Source organism: Staurois parvus, unplaced genomic scaffold (genome assembly GCF_062004578.1).
Source record: "Staurois parvus isolate SC_StPar_1 unplaced genomic scaffold, SC_StPar_1.0 ptg001673l, whole genome shotgun sequence".
Taxonomy (NCBI): domain Eukaryota; kingdom Metazoa; phylum Chordata; class Amphibia; order Anura; family Ranidae; genus Staurois; species Staurois parvus.
Window position 1 is genome coordinate 225001 of NW_028319469.1, and position 23937 is coordinate 248937.

Sequence of the window (23937 nt, forward strand, 5' to 3'; positions counted from 1 at the left end):
GTCTGTCTATCTATTATCTATCTATCTATCTATCTATCTATCTATCTATTATCTATCTATCTATCTATCTATCTATCTATCTATCTATCTATTATCTATCTATCTATCTATCTATCTATCTATCTATCTATCTATCTATCTATTATCTATCTATCTATTATCTATCTATTATCTATCTATCTATTATCTATCTATCTATCTATCTATTATCTATCTATCTATCTATTATCTATCTATCTATCTATCTATCTATCTATCTATCTATCTATTATCTATCTATCTATTATCTATCTATTATCTATCTATCTATTATCTATCATCTATCTATTATCTATCTATCTATCTATCTATCTATCTATCTATCTATCTATCTATCTATCTATCTATTATCTATCTATTATCTATCTATCTATCTATCTATTATCTATCTATCTATCTATTATCTATCTATCTATCTATCTATCTGGCGTCATCGATGCCGCGGTGAACGGAGGGATCACGTGATACCAGGAGGTCAGAGGAGGATGGAGGGGGATCGATCGATCTATTATCTATCTATCGATCTATTATCTATCTATCTATCTATTATCTATCTATCTATCTATCTATCTATCTATCTATTATCTATCTATCTATCTATCTATCTATCTATCTATCTATTTATTATCTATCTATTATCTATCTATCTATCTGTCTGTCTGTCTGTCTGTCTATCTATTATCTATCTATCTATCTATCTATCTATCTATCTATCTATCTATTATCTATCTATCTATCTATCTATCTATCTATCTATCTATCTATCTATCTATCTATTATCTATCTATCTATTATCTATCTATTATCTATCTATCTATTATCTATCTATCTATCTATCTATTATCTATCTATCTATCTATTATCTATCTATCTATCTATCTATCTATCTATCTATCTATCTATTATCTATCTATTATCTATTCATCTATCTATCTATGTATTATCTATCTATCTATCTATCTATCTATCTATCTATCTATCTATTATCTATTCATCTATCTATCTATGTATTATCTATCTATCTATCTATCTATCTATCTATTATCTATCTATCTATCTATCTATCTATCTATCTATCTATCTATTATCTATCTATCTATCTATCTATCTATCTATCTATCTATCTATCTATCTATTATCTATCTATATCTATTATCTATCTATCTATCTATCTATCTATCTATCTATCTATCTATCTATCTATTATCTATCTATCTATCTATCTATTATCTATCTATCACCATCTCTCTCCCCTCCAGGCATTCTTTGACAAGGAATACATCACCCAACACCCGGAAGATGCAGATAAGATCAGCCAACTGAAGGAGCTCATGCAGGAGCAGGTATATAATGAGGAGATGTAATGGGGGGGATATAGGATCAGGTACATAATGAGGAGATGTAATGGGGGGGGTATATAGGATCAGGTATATAATGAGGAGATGTAATGGGGGGGTATATAGGATCAGGTATATAATGAGGGGATGCAATGGGGTGGTATATGGGATCAGGTATATAATGAGGGGATGTAATGGGGGGGTATATAGGATCAGGTATATAATGAGGAGATGTAATGGGGGGGTATATAGGATCAGGTATATAATGAGGAGATGTAATGGGGGGGTATATAGGATCAGGTATATAATGAGGAGATGTAATGGGGGGGTATATAGGATCAGGTATATAATGAGGAGATGTAATGGGGGGGTATATAGGATCAGGTATATAATGAGGAGATGTAATGGGGGGAGGTATATAGGATCAGGTATATAATGAGGAGATGTAATGGGGGGGGGATATAGGATCAGGTATATAATGAGGAGATGTAATGGGGGGGGGGGATATAGGATCAGGTATATAATGAGGAGATGTAATGGGGGGGGGGGGATATAGGATCAGGTATATAATGAGGAGATGTAATGGGGGGGGGGGGATATAGGATCAGGTATATAATGAGGAGATGTAATGGGGGGGGGGGATATAGGATCAGGTATATAATGAGGAGATGTAATGGGGGGGTATATAGGATCAGGTATATAATGAGGAGATGTAATGGAGTGGCAAACTGCAGCTGGAGGAAAATTTTAAATTGATTTCATGCCATGTTCTAGGTACACGTGTTGGGGGTGGGGCTGGCGGTACACGAGCGCTGCGTACACCCCGAGATGCGGCCGCTGCACAAGAAGCTGGTAGACCAGTTCCAGGTCATGCGCTCCAGTCTATACCAGGTAAAAAACCTTTTCAATTTCCTTCTGTCTATAAAACTTTCTGGCTGAAATTGGAGATAATTTTTACCCCCCTCCCCCCCTGGCCTCCCCTTCAGTCTTGCACAGGTGTACCGGCTCCTCCCCTCAAGTCTTGCACAGGTGTACCGGCTCCTCCCCATTCAGTCTTGCACAGGTGTACCGGCTCCTCCCCATTCAGTCTTGCACAGGTGTGCCGGCTCCTCCCCTTCAGTCTTGCACAGGTGTACCGGCTCCTCCCCCTCAGTCTTGCACAGGTGTACCGGCTCCTCCCCCTCAGTCTTGCACAGATGTACAGGCTCCTCCCCTCCAGTCTTGCACAGGTGTACCAGCTCCTCCCCTTCAGTCTTGCACAGGTGTACCGGCTCCTCCCCTCCAGTCTTGCACAGGTGTACCAGCTCCTCCCCTTCAGTCTTGCACAGGTGTACCGGCTCCTCCCCTCCAGTCTTGCACAGCTACTGCACACTGGGAGCTCCTCACAATGTGCATTAGAAGCTGCAGCCAGTCAGATAGAGCTCCGCCTCATTTCCTGGCTGGAGGAGATCCAGCATCATGTAGCCCTTTCCTCCCCAGCCTGACTGTCCCTGGCTCCGCCCCTTTTATTCATTGGATTTCAGTTCTTTCAGTCATGAAGCTTACCAGCCCTTGTGGTTTAGTGTTCCATTTTTAGGCATTTTTCCCTTTTATTGTCACCTGATGATCCTGCCAGTAACACACTTCCTGTCCTGTAGTGGCTACATTCCCCCACTGTATCTATGGAGGAGCGGTGTAGCCACCCTTGGACGGCAGCAAGGGAGTTGATTGCCTAAAGAGCTAACAATCAGAATTAACGTACGAGTTTCTTAACTGACCCTAATCTCTTCCTATGACGTTTGCCAGCTTTTCCTTTTATTACGGCAGCATCAGATATATTGACATGATTCGATCTATTTTTTTTTAAATTCGCTCCAACATTCGCACAACTGTCACCAATAATTCCTGTATAATGTCCACTGTGTGTATTGGCTGTGATCGCCAGCACCATCTAGTGGCCGTATTGTGGTATTTTCCTGATTTAAATATTCAGGAAATCTCAGGAAAATGCCACATTAAGGCCACTAGGTGGAGCCAACGATCAGAAGAAAAGAAACATATTAGACACATTAGGGGGATTATTTGCCACAACTGTGCGAGCGCTGAGGTGTTTACACAGCTCATTGTTTATAAATAGACCCTTAGGGCTACTCTGTGCACCCTCCTTTATAGGAAGGGGCCTAGCATATAATAGGGACCCCATCAGGGGCGGACTGACAACTCATAGGGCCCCCAGGCAATAGGGGATGATGGGGGCCCCTATGTCCTCACCCACACTCAAACCCCACCCAAAAAAGCCTATGAAAAAACCTATGAAAGGTACCAGGGGCATCTCATGGGGCCCCCAGGCAATAGGGGATCATGGGGCCGCTGTGTCCTCCCCCACACTCAAACCACACCCAAAAAAGCCTATGAAAGGTACCAGGGGCATCTCATGGGGCTCCCAGGCAATAGGGGATCATGGGGCCACTGTGTCCTCACTTACACTCAAACCACACCCAAAAAAGCCTATGAAAGGTAAAAGGGGCATCTCATGGGGCCCCAAGGTAATAGGGGATCATGGGGCCCCTGTGTCCTCACTTACACTCACACCACACCCAAAAAAGCCTATGAAAGGTACCAGGGGCATCTCATGGGGCCCCCAGGTAATAGGGGATCATGGGGCCCCTGTGTCCTCACTTACACTCACACCACACCCAAAAAAGCCTATGAAAGGTACCAGGGGCATCTCATGGGGCCCCCAGGTAATAGGGGATCATGGGGCCCCTATGTCCTCACCCACACTCAAACCACACCCAAAAAAAGCCTATGAAAGGTACTAGGGGCATCTCATGGGGCCCCCTACTGACCCTGGTCCCTCGGGCGGTGCTCAAGTGCCCAACTGGTCAGTCCGCCCCTGGACCCCATTATTGGCCACCCAATGGCTGCTAACCAAAGTTCGAAGGCCGTGCATTGCATCCATGACCTTCTCCCGGCCATCAAACTCAAAATCCGTCCCCCCAAAATAAGCCCCGCCCCTCAGTGTGAGATTGCCAATGCGCACATTGCAACTAATGCGTCCTGTGCTGAGCGTTGCAGCTTTTCTTGTACGCCCCCCAGGAGTTCCCTACACTGGAGAAGATGAACCCGTCCTGTACGCCGCTGCCTCGCGGGAACATCCTATTATCGCACGGAGCGCTCAACAACGACAGCATGAGACTCCTCCACAGACACAGGTACCGCTCACAAAATAATCGCCGCGCTTTCTTACTTCCGCAAGCGCAGTGTGTGACCTCATGTGGTATTGTCATCTGCAGCCCGCTTGTGGTATTGGGCTCCGTGCGCCATTCATCCTCCTCGCTCTCATCTCACACCTCCAGCGACACTGGGACCACACCCACCGCGGTGGACAGCGAGAACGAGGACCCCTACTCTATGCAGGTGACTTTCACATCCCAAATATCCACTTCAGATTACAAAACCAGGACGGGTTTAATATGGAACGCCAGGGAGTCGGAGCTGGGTGTGAGAAGACGATAAGCGGTTATTTTAGCCCCGCCCCTTTTATTCACTGGATTTCAGTTATTTCAATCACGGAGGCTCAGCATCACATTTTTCAGATTTTTGAGTAAATTTCCTCTTTAAGGTGATGACAAAAGGCAAGGGGGCACTCTGAGCCTGGAGGAAAGTTTTACCTTCACATACAGAAAGGCTTCTTTATAGTAAGAGCAGTGAAAGTGAGGAATAGACTTGCACAGGAGCTGAGTCTAGCCAGCTCAGTATATTGCTGCAGATAAGCGCTAGTTATGTTTCCAAGATACAAGTGGCTCTAATATTGATAAGAAATCCATTGTTGGTCCGGGAAGGGGGGAAGGGAAGGGGGGGGCACTTTTTGCTTTTTGCTCTGTTACAGCAAATCGGATAAATAATAGTTATTTGGTCTTCATCCAGATCAGCTGTGGGGTTGGGGTTCCGAGGGTGCAAAGTTTCTAAATCCAAATAAAGAGGGTGAATCTCCCATATGGGGACACCAAAGGCAATAAAGAGTAACAAAGTTATACTTTGTTTCTTTTCTTTTACTTGAAACACAAACTAACCATTTACACCCGGCTCCGGACACTGGGCACTGGACACCCGGCACCGGACACTGGGCACCGGACACTGGACACTGGACACCCGGCACCGGACACTGGGCACCGGACACTGGGCACCGGACACTGGGCACCGGACACCCGGCTCCGGACACCAGACACTGGGCACCGGACACTGGGCACCGGACACTGGGCACCGGACACTGGGCACCGGACACCCGGCTCCGGACACCAGACACTGGGCACCGGACACCCGGCTCCGGACACCAGACACTGGGCACCGGACACCCGGCTCCGGACACCAGACACTGGGCACCGGACACCCGGCTCCGGACACCAGACACTGGGCACTGGACTCAGTACTTTAACGGCTGTGATGTTATATTTGTATTTGTTGGCTTCTGGTTAAGACTTAATATCATCCTTCCATTCTGCTATCCTCTTTTATCCTTCCATTCTGTCATCCTCTGTCATCCTTCCATTCTGTCATCCTCTCTCATCCTTCCATTCTGTCATCCTCTCTCATCCTTCCATTCTGTCATCCTCTCTCATCCTTCCATTCTGCTATCCTCTCTCATCCTTCCATTCTGTCATCCTCTGTCATCCTTCCATTCTGCCATCCTCTCTCATCCTTCCATTCTATCATCCTCTGTCATCCTCTCTCATCCTTCCATTCTGCCATCCTCTCTCATCCTTCCATTCTGTCATCCTCTGTCATCCTTCCATTCTGCTATCCTCTCTCATCCTTCCATTCTGCTATCCTCTTTTATCCTTCCATTCTGTCATCCTCTGTCATCCTTCCATTCTGTCATCCTCTCTCATCCTTCCATTCTGTCATCCTCTCTCATCCTTCCATTCTGTCATCCTCTCTCATCCTTCCATTCTGCTATCCTCTCTCATCCTTCCATTCTGTCATCCTCTGTCATCCTTCCATTCTGTCATCCTCTGTCATCCTTCCATTCTGCCATCCTCTCATCCTTCCATTCTATCATCCTCTGTCATCCTCTCTCATCCTTCCATTCTGCCATCCTCTCTCATCCTTCCATTCTGTCATCCTCTGTCATCCTTCCATTCTGTCATCCTCTCTTATCCTTCCATTCTTTCATCCACCATCTTCCTTCCATTCTGCTATCCTCTCTCATCCTTCCATTCTGCTATCCTCTCTCATCCTTCCATTCTGCTATCCTCTCTTATCCTTCCATTCTGTAATCCTCTCTCATCCTTCCATTCTGCCATCCTCTGTCATCCTTCCATTCTGTCATCCACCATTATCCTTCCATTCTATCACACATTCTATCATCCTGTCATCCTTCCATTCTGACTGTTTTTTTTTTCAGATGCTGCTACCCCACTCCCTCAACGCTGGATCCATCACTAACGTTTCTGCGTTATCTTCATCCTACACAAGTCCCTCCTCCTCCAGCCTCAGCTCCACCCATTCTGCACCATCTCAGCTTGTAAACTCCGCCCCCTCTAGCACACGAGGTATGTAGAAGTGGGAACTGCGAGAGGGTGCAATGTGAGTTTTGCCTTTTTTTAAAATATCTTTCTGTAGAGTGAAAGGTGAAGAAATAACGGGCAAACTGCCTGGCCAGTGTAAATCTCTGTCATATGTGTATTTCCTATGCTCATCAGCTCACTCTAGTGGCCACAGTGCAGTATTTTCCTGATTCTGGAATTTCAGGAAAATAATCTCTATAATGTGTGAATTTCCTATGCTCATTAGCTCTATCTGGTGGCCATAATGCAATATTTTCCTGAAATTCCAGAATTAGGAAAATACTGCATTATGGCCACCAGGTAGAGCTAATGAGCATAGGAAATACCTATATTGAACACATTATAGAGATTATTTGCGATGGCTGCGTGAATTGTTTAAATGTGGAATGCTGAGGTCATAAACTTCCCATATTCCTCCTGCACAGGTTCTCCCTCCCTGCCTGATAAATACAGACATTCGCGAGATTTGGTGATGCTGCTTCCGGCACCACGGGACCGGCCCAGTAGCGCCATGTATCAAACTGGTGCCGACAATGCACAGGTATAGAACAGTAATAGTACATAAGCCTTGCTTAAAGGACGATGTCGGCTGGAAGGATGGATTCAACCTTCTTTCTTTTCTGTCTCTCCTGGTGGTGTCCCAGCGCTGCGTCTACCCGCGGGCTCTGTTCCAGCAAGTCCTTGGCCCCTGCAAGCCCTGCAGTGACCCCAACCTCTCTGTGGCGGAGAAAGGTGACCACCTCTATGCACTTTATGCTCTATAAATACGCAGGCAGTTGGACTTACTACCCCCCCAGGCTCCTTATAGACACTGAGATGGCATCCAGTTTTCAGGATGTGGATGGTGGACAAGTTATCACCAGAACAAGAGTAGATTGGTTTGTTTCAACGGAACTCTAACCCTAAACTTTCACCTAACCCCAACTCAAGTTCTAAATGACATCTTAGCCCATAACCCAACTCTAACCCCAACCTTTAACTAAACCCCTAACTCTAACCCCAACCTTTAACCCAACCCCTAACTCTAACCCCAACCTTTAACCCAAGCCCCAACTCTAACCCCAACCTTTAACCCAAGCCCCAACTCTAACCCCAACCTTTAACCCAACCCCCAACTCTAACCCCAACCTTTAACCCAACCCCCAACTCTAACCCCAACCTTTAACCTAAGCCCCAACTCTAACCCCAACCTTTAACCCAACCCCTAACTCTAACCCCAACCTTTAACCCAACCCCTAACTCTAACCCCAGCCTTTAACCCAACCCCTAACTCTAACCCCAACCCTTAACTTAACCCCCAACTCTAACCCCAACCTTTAACCCAACCTCTAACTCTAACCCCAACCTTTAACCCAACCCGTAACTCTAACCCCAACCTTTAACCCAAGCCCCAACTTTAACCCCAACCTTTAACTTAACCCCTAACTCTAACCCCAACCTTTAACCCAAGCCCCAACTCTAACCCCAACCTTTAACCCAACCCCTAACTCTAACCCCAACCTTTAACCTAAGCTCCAACTCTAACCCCAACCTTTAACCTAACCCCCAACTCTAACCCCAACCTTTAACCCAACCCCTAACTCTAACTTCAACCTTTAACCTAAGCCCCAACTCTAACCCCAACCTTTAACCCAACCCCTAACTCTAACCCCAACCTTTAACCCAACCCCTAACTCTAACCCCAACCTTTAATTCAAGCCCCAACTCTAACCCCAACCTTTAACCCAGCCCCTAACTCTAACCCCGACCTTTAACCCAACCCCTAACTCTAACCCAGTGGTCTCCAAACTACGGCCTCGGGGCTTGATGCAGCCCTTTGCTTGCCCTTATCCGGCCCTTGGGGCACTTTTTCCCCCACTGATACAGGACACAATTCCTCCCACTGACACCAACAAGGGGGCATAATTCCTGCTACTGACATCAACAATAGTCACTATTACTCCCATTGATACCAACGATGGGCCACTGTTCCTTCCATTCACCCCAACAATTGGGGACTATTCCTCTCACTGAAACAAACCATGGTGCACTATTCTTCCCACTGACACCAACTACGGGTCTCTATTCTACCCACGGACCCTTCTAGGGGGCACTTTTCCTCCCATTTACACCAACAATTGGGCACTATTCCTCTCACTGAAACAAACTATGGGGCACTATTCCTCCCACTGACACCAACAACATGGCTCTATTCCATCCACGGGCACCAATGATGGGGCACTATTCTTCCCACTGACACCAACAACGGGGCTCTATTCTACCCACGGGCACCAATGATGGGGCACTATTCTTCCCACTGACACCAACAACGGGGCTCTATTCTACCTACGGACACCAATGATGGGGCACTATTCCTCCCACTGATACCAACAACGGGGCTCTATTCTACCCATGGACACCAATGATAGGGCACTATTTCTCCAACTTACACCAAGAATAGGGTGCTATTCCTCTCCTAATGCCAAAGATGCATTGTTTACTCCTAATGAAGCAGGACAGTTTCTACTACCAATGGCCACAGTCTGGCCCCCCTAAATTCTGAAAGCCAGTAAACTGGCCCTTTGTTTAGAAAGTTTGGAGACCCCTGCTCTAACCATAAACCACAACTTAGTTCTCAACCCAACTCTAATCCTAACCTTTAACCCGACCCTAAATTCCAACCCTAACCTTTAACCTGACCGTAGGTTCCAACCCTAACCTTTAACCCGACCCCTAACACTAACCCTAACTTTTAATCTAGCTCTAACCCTAAATCACAACTTAGTTTTCAACTTAACCCCAACCTTTAACCTGACCCCCAACTCTAACCCTGACCTTTAACCCGACCCATAAGTCTAACCCTAACTTTTAATCTACCTCCTAATGCTAACCCTAAATCACAATGTAGTTCTCAACTTAACTCTAACCCCCGACCTTCAACCTGACCCCCAACTCTAACACCAACTTTTAATCAAGACCCTGATTCTAACCACAACCTACCCTTCGACCTAACTCTGACCCCAACCTTTAACCTGACCCCAAAATCTAACCCTAAATGACATCCCAACCCTCAACCTAACTTAATTGAACCCTTAAATGTCAAACTGACCCCCAATGGTAACCCAAAAATAAAATGCATCTCTAATCCCAGGCCTAAGACACAGCTCAGCCCTTCAGCTTTATAAACTGAAATCCGTCTTCTGCGGGTTGCCGAATCTTTCTTATCATCATAGCTCTTTGCACTCTTTTTTTACTGTATTTGTAATTACAGGAAGAGTCTGATACAGCAATACACTTTAAAACAGAGAATTACTTTAAGATCTCTTCAGAATCTGTACTTGTACTGACTGCATTTTTTTTTTTTTTACTATTGTTTTACTATACCTGACGTTTGCTTCACTCTTTGGTGTCCTGGCTGTACTGCTGTCGCCACCTCCTGGTCACTGTGATGTATTGTCCTGAGCCAGTCCTGGCCGCACCAAGTAGTTGGAGTTTGGACAGCGGGACCAGAGAATCTCTTCCTTTCCTGACAACTCATGTCGGGAGCGTTCTCACTCCCACCGGGACCCCCAGAACCTGACCCCGGGTACGTGCTGTGTGATGGAGTAGAAGGATGTAGTGGGGAGATGGGGGGGGGGGGGGGTAATAAAAAAAATATTGTAATGTGTTAATTTGGAAGTTTTAAACTCTCATTTTCTTTCCCCCGTCCCCAATCCTATTTCTTCCCTTGTATGTATTCTCTACCTCCTCCTCTCCCATTGTCTCCCCTTCATCACTCGCCTACTCCATCTTTCTCCCTTTTTCTTTCCCCGTTTCTATCTCTTCCCCCCTCCCTCCTATTCTCCCACTTCTCCAATTCTATATCCCTTCATCTTTTCCCCGTTCTCCAAATCTCTCTCATGCCCTCACCCTTCTCTCCTCTTCTCTTTTTCATTTCAATCTCTCTCTCCTGTGTCCCCCCCCCCTTTATCTCTCTCTGTCCCTTCCTTCCCCCTTTTCCACCTCTCTCACCCCCTCTTTTCTATCTCTCTCTTCCCTCTCGACCTTCACCGTCTCTCTTTATCTCCTTCTGCATTTCTCTATCCCTCCCTCCATCTCTCTCATCTCCCCCCTTATTGATCCCACTGTTCTCCATCTCTCTCCCATCATCTCTGCCCCTTTTCCATCTCCTCTCTCTCTTTTCCCCTCCTTTCTGTTCCGTTCCTCTCTTCTCCTCTACTCTTCTCTGCTCTCTTTTACTAACTCTCATATCCATCTTTTTCTTTCTCTCCTCCCCTCTCCTTCTCTCCTCTCTCCGTCTCTTTCTTTCTCTCTTTTCTCTCTCTCTCTTTCTCCATCCTCCCTCACTCTCTCCATCTCTCTCCTCTCTATCTATCTCTCCACCCCCCTCCCTCTCTCCATCCCCCCCTCCCTCTCTCTCCTCTCTGTCTCTCTCTTCATCCCTCCCCTTTATCTCCGCCTCTCTCTCCTCTCTCCCTCCCCCCTCTCCTCTCTCCTTCTCGCTCTCTCTCTCCACCCCCTCTCTCTCCTCCCCCCTCTCTCTCTCTCTCTCCTCCCTCTCTCTCCACCCCCCCCCTCTCTCTCCATCCCTTCCCCCCTCTCTCCATCCCTCTCTCCTCTCTCCTTCTCTCTCTCTCTCTCTCTCTCTCTCTCTCTCTCTCCATTCATCCCTCACCTCTCTCTCTTTCTTTCTCCCTCTCTCTCCATCCCTCCTCTCTCTCCCCCTCCCTTTCTCTCTCTCTCCCCCCCCCCCCCCGTTCTCTCTCTCCTTCTCTCTCTCCCCCCCTCTCTCTCTCCTTCTCTCTCTCCTCTCTCTCTCCTTCTCTCTCTCTCTCTCTCCTCTCCTCTCTCTCTCTCCATCCCTCCCCCCCCCCACCCCTTCCTCCATCTCTTCCACCTTCGCTGTCCTCACTCCCTACTTCTTCTCTCTTTCTGCATCCCCCTTTTTTCTCCCTCTGAAGGCCATTACTCTCTGCACTTTGATGCTTTTCATCCCTCTATGGGGGACGGAGCGCCTGCATTACCCACCAGATCCCTGCGCAAGGTAATGCCCCTTATTACCCCCCGCCTGCTTGCACTGAAACATTTTTGCATACACTGACAGTACGTAGAACCAACATTGTTGCATAGTTACATTGTTAGTCTGGCTAAGAAAAGACAAAAGTCCATCCAGCTCAACCATTAAAAAAAAAAAGAAAAAGTTATACTCCTACACCCACGGTTGATCCAGAGGAAGGCAAAACAAAACCCAGCAAAGCACGATCCAATTTGCTCCTGTTTCCCTGCAATGTATCTCATCCTCCACATTACAGGGACAGTTCACACCTAGTAGGGAATCTTGGTTTGTACACAAAGGCCTGAACTATATAAACATTTATTTTTACCCTGATTACGGCCTGCGAGCCGCCATGCACAGCCTAGGTTTTACATCTCAGCAACATTCTATGATAGTCATGTATCCGGTCAGTGGTGTGCATTGAGCCCAGTCCACAATAATGTCCTATTGTAATGCTTTAAAATGTTTAAAGAAAACTAATGCAGCCACCAAATAAGAAAGAGCCTTCAAAAAGTTTCCGCACATTTTTAAACTCTGTTATATAAAAGTGCGGAAACGTTTTGAAGACCTCTCATATTATTTTTTTTATGTAATATATTGCAGTTTACCAGTCCCTAGATGTGGCAAATGCCTTCCTTAGCTTTTTATTTTTTCATGCTAAGTATATTTTCTGAAAGGATTGGAAACTGTTGATCCTGCCAGAAATCATGTTCCCTTGTAACTTTTTGTGCCCTGAACTGAACTAACAAACAATGCTATTATTTCCCAGCATGCTGGACTTGAGAGGAAATAATATTTCTTAATGGTACATTATGGGACACCGGATGAGTAATTCAGGCACCTTGGGTTATGCTGCCGCCTTCAGGAAACTGAACGCTGGCAGAACAAAGCTCCCACTCCCATCAGGTTCCAGTTTGGGGTTTTGTTTTTTTGCTTTTTCCTCAAAGAGAGGCAACCCCTTTCATATTTTTATGCTTCTTTAGTCTTGATAATTTTGCATCTCTCCAGATCAGCTGATTCTCTACAGAAGAAAAAGCCTGTAGTGTATCCTGATGTGTCCCTGCAGGTAGTACTGGGACAGGTTCGTTCAGCGCCAAGAGCAAGGATTCAGAACTGCTCCTCCTTCCGTCCTCCTAATATATGAATTAGAATGGGTGTACCGCCCTGTGCCCATTCTCAGCCCCATTATGGATCTGATGGTTCTCAACACTTTCCTTTGGGTACAAAATTTCCGCATGTAACCTACGAGGTCAGTCACTGTCTACGTTCACGTCCTCCTGTCCTCCTAATATATGACGTAGAATGGGTGTACCGCCCTGTGTCCATTCTCAGCCCATTCTCAGCCTCATTTGCATTGGCTATCTAAGGTTGCCCTGGAATGCTGACTACATGTTTGGCCAATTGCTTGCTTTCTCACAAATATTAGGTGGTTGCATCTGCCCGGTGTGTTTTCTGCGTCAGTTGTGGGCAGAGGGGTTGAGAGACGACAGTTGGAGCATGTGTGGCATCAGAAGCTGTCAGAGCGGACATGAATCTGTACCTTGCTGGTTGCTACCCACTGATCTGAGGAGTAAATCTGGTGAAGAGACGCCCTCCCTACCACTGCGCCCTGGGCGGCTATCCCTCTTGCCCTTCACTTGTCCTGGCCCTCCCTGTCTGTTGGACTTTGCGGTCTCCTGGTCCCAGGCCATTTCAGACATTTGGGTCCAGAATTTGGTATCCAGAGGGTAGAAGCTAGAATTTCAATCTCTGCCTCTGCCAGGTTTCATATTGTCAAACCTGCCAGTGTCCCCACAGAGACCAGCAGACCTCCATGCTGCTCTGGCGCAGCTACTCTCTCAAGGGGTCAGAGCCATTGTTTCAAAAAAGGAAAGCTTGTAGGGCTTTTACCTAAACTTGTTCACTGATCCCAAATCAAAAGGTTCCATCTACCCCATTATGGATCTGATGGTTCTCAACACTTTCCTTTGGGTACAAAATTTCCGCATGTAACCTACGAGGTCAGTCACTGTCTACTTTCATGTCCTCCTAATATATGACGTAGAATGGGTGTACCGCCCTGTGTCCATTCTCAGCCCATTCTCAGCCTCATTTGCATTGGCTATCTAAGGTTGCCCTGGAATGCTGACTACATGTTTGGCCAATTGCTTGCTTTCTCACAAATAGAAGGTGGTTGCATCTGCCCGGTGTGTTTTCTGCATCAGTTGTGGGCAGATGGGGTTGAGAGACGACAGTTGGAGCATGTGTGGCATCAGAAGCTGTCAGAACGGACATGAATCGGTACCTTGCTGGTTGCTACCCACTGATCTGAGGAAGGAATGTGGTGAAGAGACGCCCTCCCTACCACTGCGCCCTGGGTGGCTATCCCTCTTGCCCTTCACTTGTCCTGGCCCTCCCTGTCTGTTGGACTTTGCGGCCTCCTGGTCCCAGGCCATTTCAGACATTTTTGGTCCACAATTTGGTATCCAGAGGGTAGAAGCTAGAATTTCAATCTCTGCCTCTGCCAGGTTTCATATTGTCAAACCTGTCAGTGTCCCCACAGAGACCAGCAGACCTCCATGCTGCTCTGACGCAGCTACTCTCTCAAGGGGTCATAGCCATTGTTTCATAAAAAGGAAAGTTTCTCGGGCTTTTGCCTAAACTTGTTCACTGATCCCAAATCAAAAGGGGCCATCTGCCCCATTTTGGATCTGATGGTTCTCAACACTTTCCTTTGGGTACAAAATTTCTGCATGTAACCTGCCAGGTCAGCCACTGTCTGCTTTCATGTCCCCACATTTCCAACGCATCATTTATTCCTGTGTTTTGCGGTGGGCACTCAATATTGCCAAATTGTTGCCCTTCTTTTTGGAACCCTTCCTTTTCACAAAGATGCTATCCTCTTCACTTGCTCTGCTTCGGCCTTAGACATTCCCATAGTGGGATACCTGAATGAATTTGTGGGTAGGTGCAGCGTGGTGTGGTGATAGTAGATGATAACAAGGCTTGTATTAAAGGAACAGCCCAAAAGTTACGAACAGCACAGCGGGAAAGTGCTACACTGGGAAACACTGACATTTCCGTGCAACTGGTAGAATGGAGCAGGTCTAGATGCACCGACAGCATCTGTCTCCATGGGCTGAATGTGGTTTGGCCAGTCTGAGCCCAGTGGGGTGGATTCTGATGCAGGATGAGTGTCCCTACTTATCCGGAACCTTTTCCTGCCACTAATTGCTTTCGCTGACAGGGGGGTGCTCTGTCCCTACACTATCCACTCGCAAAATGCACGCCAAAGCCTGGGGGCAGGCACTTAAAAAGGCTTTGCTGACCCAAGATGGCTGCCAGGGTCACCTGGAGGCAGCGTAGCCAACCAGAGTGCTGCCCACGGGGACCAGGAAACCATAGAGACACCAAGTTTCCCTTGACTTCCTCTATAGCTGCAGTACCACTCCAGTCGAGCGCCACCTACAGTAGAGAAAGTAGACTGTACCTGCCTTCAAACTCCTACTGAGGAACTCCTTCAGTCTATGTCCATTAAACTTTCCCAACTCTCCAGAAGTTCAGGTGGATCTGACTCATCATTTGAAGTACCTAGGTCGGGTGTCAGCAACCCGCGGCTCCAGAGCCGCATGCGGCTCTTTTTCACCTTGGCTGCGGCTCCGGAGCACACTGCCCACCAGGTGACAGGCAATAGGCCAGCAATGGGCAAACTACGGCCCGGCGGACCTTTTAATCTGGCCCGCGGAGCTAGGCTACCGCTAGGCTCCTCTCACAGTCCGCCCTGAAGACCGGTGTAGCATGAAAATCTGTCTCCTTTGAGGATCTGTCCTCGTCGACGTATCTGCGCATGTGCCGGAGATCGCCGATCGGCTGCTAATGCCTGAAACTGGCACATGCGCAGATACGTCGAGGGGGACAGATCCTCATAGGAGACAGATTTTCATGCTACACCGGAACGGCGCGGGAACACGGCGAGAGGAACACGCGGAGCAAAGGTAAGTGAATTGACACAGGGGGGACTTGGGGACTTAATATGGGGGATGAATTACTATAGGGGGGATGAATTACTATGGGGGATGAATTACTATATGGGGGATGAATTACTATATGGGGGATTATATACTATATGGGGGATGAATTACTATATGGGGGATGAATTACTATGGGGGATGAATTACTATGGGGGATGAATTACTATATGGGGGATGAATTACTATATGGGGGATGAATTACTAGGGGGGATGAATTACTATGTGGGGGATGAATTACTATGGGGGATGAATTACTATATGGGGGATGAATTACTATATGGGGGATGAATTACTATGGGGGATGAATTACTATAGGGGGGATGAATTACTATATGGGGGATGAATTACTATATGGGGGATGTATTTTCAGTTTTAAAAACGTGGCTCTCAAAATAAATTTCAATTGTGGTTTTGGCGAGATTTGGCTCAGTTGAAAAAAAAGGTTGCCCACCACTGACCTAAGGCTATGATTGTGATTATGACGATACACTGTGGCCCTGATTAACCCTTTGCTTACTGGGCCCTTAAACCCCCTTCATGACCAGAGCGCTTTTTGCAATATATGCAGTGTCGGATTTGTTTTAAATGTTGCAATGGTTTTGCGGCTCCCAGTCTTTTTTTCCCTCTCGGAAACGGGTCCAAGTGGCTCTTTATGTCTTAAAGGTTGCAGACCCCTGACCTAGGTCTTCTCCTGGACACGTCTTTGTGCAGGGTCTTCCATTCGCAGGAAAAGGTCCAAACTTTTAATTTCCATGTTTGGACTCTACAGTCCAGAAGCCAATCAATCCTCCATTTTTTGTGTGAGGTTCTGGGCTTAGTGGTTGCCCATTTCAAAGACATTTCCTCTACCCAGGTTTACTCCAGACAATTGCAGCTCAACCTTCTCGCAGCATGGGATAAGAAGGCTCAGTTCCTAGACCATTGAATGCACTTGACCCACAAAACCAGGCTTGCCATAATCTGGAGACTCAAGAGTCCAGTCTCTCCTCTCTCTGGCCTAGAAGGTTCTCACGAGGAGCTGGACACTCTCTCATTGCAAAAGACTTGGTCGACAGAGGAAGCTCATTTTCCAGGTTTTAGTAGGACAACACCATGTCAGTGGCTTACATCAACCATCCAGACGTCTCACAGTTCAAAGGGAAAACAAAAAATTCTGCTTTGGGCAGAATTTCACATTCCAAACCTGTGTACCATATACATCCCAGATATGCAGAATTGGCAGGTGGACTTCAACAGTCCTTAGCATCTGGTCCCTTCACCTGGGGGTGTTTGAAGACCTCTGTCACAGGTGAGAGATGTGGTCCTCCTGGCTTCCATGATCCACGACAAATTAAGCAAATTTGTCCCTAGATTTATGGATTCTCTAGCCTTTGCCATGGATGCTCAGGTGATTCCATGGGTTTAACTCAACCTGATCTCACCTGTTCCTTCTCAGAAACTCTTTCCTCTGATCCTTTGTTCTGCAGGATCAAGATCGAGGGAATTCTGAATAGGCCCAGGTGGATGTGGTACTTGGTACTGGCAGACTCTCCATGGGTCCTTCCAGATCTACCACATTTTCTGTTCCAAGGACCAGTTCACTTCTATGTTTCTTGGTCACTGGCCTGGCTGTTGATGACCAGGTTCCGAAGGGTTGGGGCCTACCGGATGCAGTTATCCCTCTGCTCTTGAAAGCTAGGAAACTGCTTTTTTACAAAGTCTTGTATCGCATCTGTAAATCATATTTCTCATATTGCAAGGCAAGGAACTACCATTCCCGAAAATCCACCATGGAACAAATCCTATCAATTCTCCTATCTGGTCTGGATCAACATTTGGCCTTCGGTACTATCAAGGGTCAAATCTCGGCCCTAGCGGGTTTTTAAAGCGGAGTTCCACCCAAAAGTGGAAGCTCTGCTTTTCTGCCTCCTCCTTGGTTTTGACAGGTACCTGCTCCAACGTCTGTCTGAGTTTGCCGTGGTGAACTGAGCCAGAGGTTCAGCATCCCCCATAGCCTTCTGGGATACTTCCAAGGTCCCAGAGGACCTGCAGCCCATTCACAAAGCGCAGCGCACTTCGCATATGCGCAGTAGGAAGCTGGCAGCAATAATCACTCTGAGTCCAGTTCCAAATAACAAAACTTGTATTGAAGTAACGGCTCAAAGTCTCAAACAGTCCAGCAGAAGACACCGGACTGGGAAAACTCACAGTTCTGTGTGGCAATGCAAACGGACCAGGTTCTGATGCACTGACAGCATCTCATAGGGTGGAATGTGGCCTAGCGAGGCCACGCCCAATTGAGGAGGTTTCCCATGGGGGACAGTGTGTCCCTCTCTTATCATTACTTGTTCGGAACCTTTCCCTATTGCTATTCACTTTATCTAACAGTTGGGTAACCTGTACCTACACTAACCACTCGCAAAATGTGCGCCAATCCTGGGAGCCAGGGTCTTAAATAGACTCTGCCTGACCCAAGATGGCCACCAAAGTCACATGGGACAGCACCATCCATCTGGATGGAATCCCAGTGCCTCAGGAAACCATAGAGAAGTAATTTTCTACGGACTTCCTCTCCCTCTACAATGCCAGTGTGGTCTGAGCACCACCTGCAGTGGAGGAAAATGACCGCACCTGACTACATGCTGTTCGAAAGAATTTCTCTGCTACAGAATATATTAGAAAGACAGACTGGAAGGGTATTACTAGCCTGTCCTTACCTCTTTGAAAAAGTCCAATCACCAGAAGGAAGCAGCATAACTCTACGTACCAAATTACTCATCATGTGTCCCTCAATGTACTCCAAGAAAAGGATTCTTTTGGTATGTTTTACTGAGTTCCATGTACAGCTAGGCACAGTACCACCTCCAGGGATTGGGAGCTCTGGCATATGTACTATGTGTATACTCCTAGTAAGAAGGATGATGGTGTGTACGGATCTTATGGTGGGGTGTATGGATCTTATGCTGAGGTGTACGGATCTTATGGTGGGGTGTATGGATCTTATGGTGGGGTGTATGGATCTTATGGTGGGGTGTATAGGTCTTATGGTGGGGTGTATAGGTCTTATGGTGGGGTGTATGGATCTTATGGTGGGGTGTATAGGTCTTATGGTGGGGTGTATGGGTCTTATGGTGGGGTGTATGGGTCTTTTGGCGGGGTGTATGTGTCTTATGGTGGGGTCTATGGGTCTTATGGTGGGGTCTATGGGTCTTATGGTGTGGTGTATGGGTCTTATGGTGGGGTCTATGGGTCTTATGGTGGGGTCTATGGGTCTTATGGTGGGGTGTATGGTTCTTATGGTGTGGTCTATGGGTCTTATGGTGGGGTCTATGGGTCTTATGGTGGGGTCTATGGGTCTTATGGTGGGGTCTATGGGTCTTATGGTGGGGTGTATGGTTCTTATGGTGTGGTGTATGGGTCTTATGGTGATGTGTACAGTTGTTATGGTGTGGTGTACGGGTCTTTTGGTGGAGTGTATGGGTCTTATGCTGGTGTGCAAGGGTTCTATGGTAGTGAGTACGGGTCTTGTGGTGCGATGAATGGGTCTTTTGGTGGGGTGTATGGGTCATATGGTGGGGTGTATGGGTCATATGGTGGGGTGTATGGGTCATATGGTGGGGTGTATGGGTCATATGGTAGTGTGTAGGGGTCCTATGGTAGTGTGTATGTGTCTTTTGGTGGGGTGTAGGGGTCATATGGTGGGGTGTATGGGTCCTATGGTAGTGTGTAGGGGTCATATGTTGGGGTGTAGGGGTCCTATGGTAGTGTGTAGGGGTCTTGTGATGGGGTGTATGGGTCCTATGGTAGTGTGTAGGGGTCATATGTTGGGGTGTAGGGGTCCTATGGTAGTGTGTAGGGGTCATATGTTGGGGTGTAGGGGTCCTATGGTAGTGTGTATGTGTCTTTTGGTGGGGTGTAGGGGCCCTATGGTAGTGTGTAGGGGTCATATGTTGGGGTGTAGGGGTCCTATGGTAGTGTGTAGGGGTCCTATGGTAGTGTGTAGGAGTCTTGTGATGGGGTGTAGGGGTCCTATGGTAGTGTGTAGGGGTCATATGTTGGGGTGTAGGGGTCCTATGGTAGTGTGTATGTGTCTTTTGGTGGGGTGTAGGGGCCCTATGGTAGTGTGTAGGGGTCATATGGTGGGGTGTAGGGGTCCTATGGTAGTGTGTAGGGGTCCTATGGTAGTGTGTAGGAGTCTTGTGATGGGGTGTAGGGGTCCTATGGTAGTGTGTAGGGGTCATATGTTGGGGTGTAGGGGTCCTATGGTAGTGTGTAGGGGTCATATGTTGGGGTGTAGGGGTCCTATGGTAGTGTGTATGTGTCTTTTGGTGGGGTGTAGGGGCCCTATGGTAGTGTGTAGGGGTCATATGTTGGGGTGTAGGGGTCCTATGGTAGTGTGTAGGGGTCCTATGGTAGTGTGTAGGAGTCTTGTGATGGGGTGTAGGGGTCCTATGGTAGTGTGTAGGGGTCATATGTTGGGGTGTAGGGGTCCTATGGTAGTGTGTATGTGTCTTTTGGTGGGGTGTAGGGGCCCTATGGTAGTGTGTAGGGGTCATATGTTGGGGTGTAGGGGTCCCATGGTAGTGTGTAGGGGTCTTGTGATGGGGTGTATGGGTCTTATCAGGTGCTTTTCTCTCCACAGAGCCCTTTGCACACAATTCCCGCCTCGCCCACCAGCCCGCAGTCCTGCTTGGATGGCAGTAACTCGCCGCTCTCAGGCAGCGCCAGCAGCGGTGTCTCCTCCCTCAGCGAAGGCAACTTCTCCAACTGCCCCGATGCTGCAACCAGCGCAGATCCCCGGACAGAGGAAGACCAGAGTGGATGTTTCCAGCACTACCCTCCCGTTCGGTACAGCCTCTCCGACCCCAATGGGCTGGAAGCACCCAAGACCCAGCCGTGCCGGAGCCACTCTGCCCCTACTGGGGTGACCCCTCCACGCTCACCTAATGGGGATCAAGAGGAGGAGAGCTCGGAGCAGGAGCGGCTGAGAAGAACCCGGAGGAACTGCCACATGGGCAAAGAACCACCGGCACGGGTCGGGTGGGAGCACAACATGGGCAAACCTTAGGCATGGACTGAAATGGTGGAGAACAGGGGCAACCAGAAGAGGAGGAGGACATGTCTGTGTATGAGGAGGAGGGGGGGGATACGTGGGTCCTGATATCTGTGTATTAGGGTGTCAGGTTATGTGGAAGTGAATGAGGACACCTATTTTCTATGATGGTTTCTCTTCTTGTGCCTCCTCCTCATGCTCCTCCTTATCCTCCTCCTCATCATCCTCTTCATCCTCCTCCTCATTTTCAGCCTCCTCCTCATCCACATCTTCATCCTCCTCCTCAGTATCCTCCTCTTTATCCTCTTCATGTTCCTCATCCACATCCTCATCATCCTCTTTTTCATCCTCATCCTCCTTCTCCTCATCTTCCTCTTCATTCTCAGCCTCCTCCTCCTCCTCATCCACATCTTCATCCTCCTCCTCAATAGCCTCCTCTTTATCCTCTTCATGTTCCTCATCTTCCTCATCCACATCCTCATCATTCTCTTTTTCATCCTCATCCTCCTTCTCCTCATCTTCCTCTTCATTCTCAGCCTCCTCCTGCTTCTCATCCACATCCTCATCATCCTCCTCTTCATCCTCAGCCACCTCCTCCTCAGCCACATCCCCATCATCCTTCTCTTCATGTTCATTCTCCTTATCTTCCTCTTAATTCTCAGCCTCCTCATCTACATCCTCCTCCTCCTCTTCATCCTCATCCTCCACTTAATTATCAGCCTCCTCCCTTTCATCCCTCTCTTCATCCAGCTCCTCCGCATCCTCATCCTCAACATCATTCTTTATCTTCCTTCTCCTCTTAATCCTCCTCATCTTCCTCCTCCTGCTTCTCATCCACCTCTTCTTCCTCATCCTTCTCTTCATCCTCAGCATGATCCTCCTCCTCTTCATCTTCCTCCTGCTTCTCATCCACCTCTTCTTCCTCTTCCTCCTCCTTCTCTTCATCCTCAGCCTGATCCTCCTCCTCCTCTTCATCTTCCTCATCTTCCTCCTGCTTCTCATCCACCTCTTTTTCCTCCTCCTCTTAATCCTCAGCCTGTTCCTCCTCCTCCTCTTCATCTTCTTCCTGCTTCTCATCCACCTCTTCCTCCTCCTTCTCTTCATCCTCAGCCTGATCCTCATCATCATCATCCTCATCTTCCTCCTGCTTCTCATCTACCTCTTCCTCCTCCTCCTCTTCATCCTCAGCCTGATCCTCTTCATCTTCCTCCTGCTTCTCATCCACCTCTTTTTCCTCTTCCTCCTCCTTCTCTTCATCCTCAGCCTGATCCTCCTCCTCCTCATCATCATCCTCATCTTCCTCCTGCATCTCATTCACCTCTTCTTCCTCCTCCTCCTCCTCCTTCTCTTCATCCTCAGCCTGATCCTCCTCCTCCTCTTCATCTTCCTCATCTTCCTCCTGCTTCTCATCCACCTCTTTTTCCTCTTCCTCCTCCTTCTCTTCATCCTCAGCCTGGTCCTCCTCCTCCTCCTCTTCATCTTCCTCCTGCTTCTCATCCACCTCTTCCTCCTCCTTCTCTTCATCCTCAGCCTGATCCTCCTCCTCATCATCATCATCTTCCTCCTGCTTCTCATCCACCTCTTCCTCCTCCTTCTCTTCATCCTCAGCCTGATCCTCCTCCTCCTCATCATCATCCTCCTCTTCCTTCTGCTTCTCATCCACCTCTTCTTCCTCATCCTCCTCCTTCTCTTCATCCTCAGCCTGATCCTCCTCCTCCTCTTCCTGCCTTCTCCCCTCCAATCACCACCACTCTTTGTAATTCTCAGCTTGTCTTCTTGCCCCCACCCCCGACATTTGGGAACATTGTGGCATACCCGTCCGCCCTGTCACCGCTGGGTGTCACCTCTTGATGTCTCCGAGGGTAGCGAGGAATGGTGATCCGCCATGGGGGGGCGCCCTCGTCCTGTGTGTTCATATACTATACCCTCCAGCGGTGCTGTGTTGTGTCCCCAATGGTCAGCTTTCCGCAGGGTGTGTGTTTGTATATATACGGTGTCCGCATGTTCCTCGCACACGGCGTGACGTCCAGTTTCTGTGTAAATAAGATTCACCGTTTCTGTTGTGATTTTTTTTTTCCTTCAGATGGTTGTTATATGAAAATAAAGTTTACCACCCTGGACACCAAAGTGTACGTCAGCCTTTATTTACCGCCCCCGGGGGGCCACAATGCACAGAGGAAGTCCTTCTATAGAGACAAAATCCTGCCGAGCCTGGCAGTCAGCCTATTTAAATTCTTAAAGCATAAAGAATGCATTAGAATAGAACAGAATAGAATAGAAAAAATCTTAAAGCATAAAGAATACATTCGAATAGAAAAGAAAATAATAGAATAGAAAAAAAATGTTAAAGCATAAAGAATGCATTAGAATAGAATAAAAAAGAATAGAATAGAAAAAATCTTAAAGCATAAAGAATGCATTAGAATAGAATAGAATAGAAAAAAATCTTAAAACATAAAGAATGCATTAGAATAGAATAGAATAAAAAAGAATAGAATAGAAAAAAATCTTAAAGCATAAAGAATGCATTAGAATAGAATAGAAAAGAATAGAATAGAAAAAAAATCTTAAAGCATAAAGAATGCATTAGAATAGAATAGAATAGAAAAAAATCTTAAAGCATAAAGAATGCATTAGAATAGAAAAGAATAGAATAGAAAAAAATCTTAAAGCATAAAGAATGCATTAGAATAGAATAGAAAAAAATCGTAAAGCATAAAGAATGCATTAGAATAGAAAAAAAAACTTAAAGCATAAAGAATGCATTAGAATAGAATAGAATAGAAAAAAATCTTAAAGCATAAAGAATGCATTAGAATAGAATAGAATAGAATAGAAAAAAACTTAAAGCATAAAGAATGCATTAGAATAGAATAGAATAGAAAAAAAACTTAAAGCATAAAGAATGCATTAGAATAGAATAGAAAAAAATCTT

General features: G+C 46.9%; 1 protein-coding gene across 10 annotated transcripts in view; it reads left to right on the forward strand.

The window, feature by feature from the left end:
- Positions 1 to 23129, forward strand: part of DOCK3 (dedicator of cytokinesis 3) — a 230956-nt gene extending 207827 nt beyond the window's left edge. For 6 of the 10 annotated variants that reach the window (XM_089663364.1, XM_089663365.1, XM_089663361.1 and 3 more), the window contains 8 exons: positions 1299 to 1382; positions 2151 to 2267; positions 4434 to 4570; positions 4652 to 4775; positions 6763 to 6910; positions 7351 to 7465; positions 7557 to 7657; positions 10372 to 10493. In XM_089663364.1, coding sequence (XP_089519490.1) covers positions 1299 to 1382; positions 2151 to 2267; positions 4434 to 4570; positions 4652 to 4775; positions 6763 to 6910; positions 7351 to 7465; positions 7557 to 7657; positions 10372 to 10484 — 939 coding nt within the window. In that variant the 3' untranslated portion in view covers positions 10485 to 10493. Of the gene's footprint in view, positions 1 to 1298; positions 1383 to 2150; positions 2268 to 4433; positions 4571 to 4651; positions 4776 to 6762; positions 6911 to 7350; positions 7467 to 7556; positions 7658 to 10371; positions 10494 to 11852; positions 11949 to 20591 lie in introns of those variants that run through there. The other 4 variants (XM_089663363.1, XM_089663368.1, XM_089663370.1 and 1 more) reach the window with 3 other exon arrangements.
- Positions 23130 to 23937: the final 808 nt, after the last annotated feature.